At 41.3% G+C, this 4,739-nt stretch overlaps 1 protein-coding gene across 2 annotated transcripts; it reads left to right on the top strand.

Annotated features, from left to right (window-relative positions):
• Positions 1-489: 489 nt before the first annotated feature.
• Positions 490-4,375, top strand: nek12 (NIMA-related kinase 12). Of its 2 annotated transcripts, XR_004555137.1 has the most exons (3): positions 490-1,600; positions 2,373-2,785; positions 4,087-4,375. XR_004555137.1 is itself a non-coding variant. In XM_034121094.1 (2 exons), the coding sequence occupies exons 1-2, from the start codon at positions 547-549 to the stop codon at positions 2,540-2,542; spliced, it is 1,224 nt and encodes a 407-aa protein (XP_033976985.1). In that variant the 5' UTR covers positions 490-546; the 3' UTR covers positions 2,543-3,568. The 2 variants fall into 2 exon arrangements, 1 of the variants encoding a protein (XP_033976985.1); XM_034121094.1 differs by lacking the exon at positions 4,087-4,375 and having other exon boundaries at positions 2,373-3,568.
• Positions 4,376-4,739: the final 364 nt, after the last annotated feature.

The raw sequence follows: 4,739 nt of genomic DNA, 5'->3' as shown, positions 1-4,739 counted from the left end.
TGCAACAGTCTGTAAATATACACATCTTTATAATAAAATGCACACATTTACCTTTTTCTAGACTAAACACAGGTATGATCCTAAGTTAAAAACATATGAGGTTATCATGAGGTTGTTAACATCGCAATTTATCAGTGGATGTTTGCTGGAACTACTTGTAAACAGCGTGTTTCCTGACGGACACACAAAGCGTTGAGACCGGTCAGGTAGAGACCGGTCAGGGCGTGGTTTGGGATTGGGCCTTTAGTAAGGTAAAAAGCAAAAAGCTAAAAACGCCGCTCAGACGCTCTTCCGTTTACTTGTTTATTAAAGAAAAACAAATGGACGGTAGATACACGGAAAATAAACGTCTTTAAAGTATTCGTCGGTTTTTCTTTCTCTTTTCCGGTTTCGCGGCGTCGGAGCAAGGTTGTTACCGTGGCAACAAGACTCCACACAGACGCTGCGTGACGAGTGTTGACATCCGTCTTGTGTTAAAGTGCTGCTTACCTTGACACTGTAATGATTTTTGGAAAGACTTGTTTGTCGTCGCCAGCAGACTGAAAGATGGAGAAGTACGAGCAGGTGTTGTGTTTGGGCAGGGGAGGAGCTGCGGAAGTGTTCCTGATGAGGCACGTAGAGAGCAAGAGCCTGCACGCGGTGAAGAGGATAAAGGTAGAGAGCACAAGGAGGACAAACACTCAGAGGACAATCCTGCAGGAAGCTGAGATCATCAGGAGTCTGCAGCACCCTCATGTAGTCACATGCAGCGATGCCTTTGTTAGCTCTGATGGATTTATTTACATTGTGATGAACTACTGCGATGGTGGGACACTAGATGACAAAGTGAAGCAGAGGAAACCAAATGAGTTCTTTACAGAGCACACTGTAATGGGGTGGTTTGTACAAGTTGCTGTGGCTCTGGATTACATACACACAGCTAAGATACTACACAGGGACATCAAAACATCAAATGTACTGCTAACTAAGCAAGGCATGGTGAAGCTAGGGGACTTTGGGATATCCAGAGTAATGACCAACACAGCTGACATGGCTTCCACATGTGTTGGGACACCGAGCTACCTCAGTCCTGAGCTGTGCCAGGACGTCCCATACAGCACCAAGTCTGACATCTGGGCTCTGGGCTGTCTGCTGTATGAGCTCTGCGCTCTCAGACCTCCGTTTGCAGCCACCAACCTGCTGAGTCTGTTCTACAAGATCACCAAAGGAGAGTTCGATCCAGTGCCCAACATCTTCTCTGACAACATCTCCTCTTTGATCCAGACGATGCTCTGCCTCAACCCAGAAAACAGGCCAACGGCTGCCTGTATACTCAACAGTGCCTGTGTGCATGATCATCTGGAGTCTATGGAACACACACAGAGTGACTGTGTTCCTGTGAAGAGCGGTGACACTAACACAGCAGGACAAGAGCACAACATGGAGGCCTGCTCCAGCGACGTTGAGGAGGAACATCATCATGATTTGTGTGTTGGAGAGCACAACCACTGTGACTGCCAGTATCCCGAGGACTTTGATGAAGACGAGAGTTTGTCCTCTCTTGAGGAGTGCAGGGACAACTCTGGGTCGACAATGAGGAGCGAATCAGCTGAGTCTATTGGTAATGTAGAAACATACTGTGCAACACCTTCTTATCAGTGATAGAAGAGGAAGCACTCGGACCCTGTTCAAGTAAAAAATGATCTAAGACAGTGTAATAATATTTAAAATGATGCTTAAGGATTTTAATAATTAGACCTTTGTTACATAGTTTGTTGTCCACTTACATTATCTCACACCTTTTTTAACAATATTAAATTTCAGAGAAATCAGCAATTGTATTCAAGGTAACGGTGCGTTTCATTTGGTGTCTTGTCAATTATGTCATATCCCCTTTACTCCATTTAGTAGTTAGTCTAAATTCCTGGGAAACACATTAACACTAGATAATATAACTTAATTTATGCTTGACGCAAATGTAAGTGTAAATGAATGCCACACTATCAGATATGGCCCTTTACACAGGTAAAGGCACAGGTTTGGCCTCTTGGTGCACAAACACAGACATGGATAGGCAGAGAAAATGTAGAACTTTAAGGAGATCTCAGAATATCAGTTTGCCACATAATTGCACTGTTGTCTCATTGTCGAAATGAAGCTTTACTACCTAAGGTCGACAAACTGTACATTTTACAAAACAGCTTGCTGATGATAAACATAGCTGTGATTCCTCTAAATGTCCTATCTATAAAGTATTTTTCCTGTCTTTTTAACCAAAATGTAAGAGATTTAACATGTTCTTCAACATAGAGAGTTTCCTAATAACTTGTTCAGAAGTTCACATAGACAGGAATGATCAAACAGAAGCTTTTAACTTTTCCTTCTCTCTACAGTATTTCCTGATGCCTCAGATCAGGTGGAGTATCCGGATGACTTTGAGGAAGCAGATGTGGAAGAAGAAGATGGAGCGGCCTCAGTTCAGGATGCACCCGAGGAGGAGTTTCAGCTCTGCGACGCTGGAGGACTGACCATCACTCTGAAAGTGTTGAAGGAAAAGGGCTAAAGGAGACAACCGATGTGGAATAAAGTGACCAGAACAGTTCACTATCTGATGAGTGCCTTGTTCGTGAAGCGTTTTATCCAGTTGCTGTCAAAAAAAGACACCAGACCCTTTATTCTCGAGAGATATCAGCTGAAAATAAGACAATTAAACACTTGGTGGGGCTAGAGAGGAAGAATGAAGTCCTGCTCAGTGTGGGTTGTCACGTGATGATTCCTCAATGATGTGTGATAAGCGTCATAAGCAGTAAGGGTGATGTTGAATGAATGACGTGACTGGGTTATTCTAAAAATAGGAAGACATTTTGATATTCGACACAAGCTTGTACGATGTCTCAAATCACTTTCATGTTTTATTTTTACAGATAAAATAGCAGTAGGCAGTGTTTCGTAAACTACTTAAAGCATATCACATCGCATTCACATCTTTCTTCGTATAAGGCCTATTACATAACCTAATATTTCATACTATATGTATTGTACTCACTCTTGTTTCTTTCAGTGTTTTAATATTACACCATTTCAAATGAAAGGACTTATCAGGACTCTTTGCCTCAAAATGAGATTAAATCACAATGTCTGTGCAACTGTGCTGATAAAGGAAGTATGTGGTTTATGCAACGTGCCACAAAAATGTTATGACACCTGAGAGGTTGTACAACTAAAATGAAGATAAAAACGAAGAATAATATAATACTAAGAATCTGAAATACACACCAGAGTTGACTTTACACTAAAGGGTTTGTCTATATCAAAGAATAATCAAATTGGTTTTATTTTTGAATCTATATGAACCTCTGAGATTAAAATATATTTTTCAATAGGCTGATCAGTTGGGGGTTAACAGTGTTACCTTCACCTGTCCTCCTGTCTCTCCCTGAGGTGAAGGCCCCAGTCCCATTGTATGGTATAACAAATGAGTGACAGATTAAAGGAAAAAACTAAATAAAGTGTCTTTAAGGTCTTCTGTTATCCACCAGAAAAGAGATTGTTGTGTCTCGTCAGATTTGTTAGTTTTTTTATCTTTGTTTATTTGTATTAGTATTATTTCTCGGTTAAGTTAAAGGTGGGGTAGGTACGTTTGAGAAACCTGCTCGAGATACACTTTTTGTTATATTCCATGGAATGCTCTTAACATCCCGATAGCAATGAATATCTTAAGTGCTTTGACAAAAAATCCATAAAAAGATTTCATCTGTGGAAGCCGTAATACTGTGAAAAGTACGACCAATCATTTTAGCCGGCCCGGCTAAAATAACTGGATGGCCTACCTGCCTGTCAGCCTTCCATCTGTGCACAAACTTATCTCGTGCCCTCATTGGTCATGTGCGCGTTCATGTGTGTTGGAGGAGGGGCTCTGTAAGGAAGTGGCAGATTTCTTCCGGCTGTGTATTTTCAAATTCTAGCGATCTCGAGCCGGTTTCTCCAAAATTACCTACCCCACCTTTAATATTGTCAAGTCCGTGTCTGCTAACCCTTTTGTTGTCTGGCATTTCCTGTTTGTCATTCCCTGTTTTACTTTGGCACTAATCTCCCCTCTCATTTCAGGTAGTTCGACTCCAACCCATGTGTTCTTCACTGACCTGATTACCTGCCCTGCCCTTATTGTTTGCACCTGTGTGTGTATTTAGTCTGTGTTTTTCTCTGTGCCAGGCCCAAGTGCCAGATCGTTCGAGCCTTCCAGCGTTTGAGCCTTACAAATGTTATTTGTGATTTGTCAGCCAGTCAATCTGTCAATCTGTGCTAGAGTACGTTTTGTTAGTATTTAATAAGTCATTTTTTGGAGTCCATGTTTACTATGAGTGTTTGTATTGCCCTGCACATCAAGTAAATTCCTTTTTTGAACCGTCCTTTTTTGTCTGGAGTTGTGCATTTGGGTCTTATCATTTTCTTGTGTGCCCAAGTCGTAACAGAAATCTTGTGACTGAATATACTGTACTTCCAGAAACCCCTCCCTTTTGCTCCATTTGTTCTCACTGGCTTTGTTTTCTCCATTCAGGTTTAACTTGTCACTTGTATTCACTGGAGGTACTTGCTGAATTTTTATCAAAGTAAGTGACCGAGATGTTTCTAATATTGTGCGTTGCGAGCCATCCTCCATTCTACCTGTATCAGTAACACGAAGGATTTCTTTGATTGTTTTATACTTTTCCTGGGTTTTCTCTGTTGTCCCAGTTCAAGAGAAAATTGATATATATTAC

Source organism: Trematomus bernacchii, unplaced genomic scaffold (assembly GCF_902827165.1).
Source record: "Trematomus bernacchii unplaced genomic scaffold, fTreBer1.1, whole genome shotgun sequence".
Classification (NCBI taxonomy): domain Eukaryota; kingdom Metazoa; phylum Chordata; class Actinopteri; order Perciformes; family Nototheniidae; genus Trematomus; species Trematomus bernacchii.
The sequence above is the reverse complement of the archived record's forward strand: the minus strand, read 5'-3'. Positions and strand labels throughout refer to the sequence as shown.

What these genes read in the sequence shown, in the direction of transcription:
- nek12 (XM_034121094.1), top strand. Translation starts at nt 547, where the DNA reads ATGGAGAAGTACGAGCAGGTGTTGTGTTTGGGCAGGGGAGGAGCTGCG. An exon ending in CGAATCAGCTGAGTCTATTG is followed by an intron (nt 1,601 to 2,372) that starts GTAATGTAGAAA and finishes TTCTCTCTACAG; the next exon opens with TATTTCCTGATGCCTCAGAT.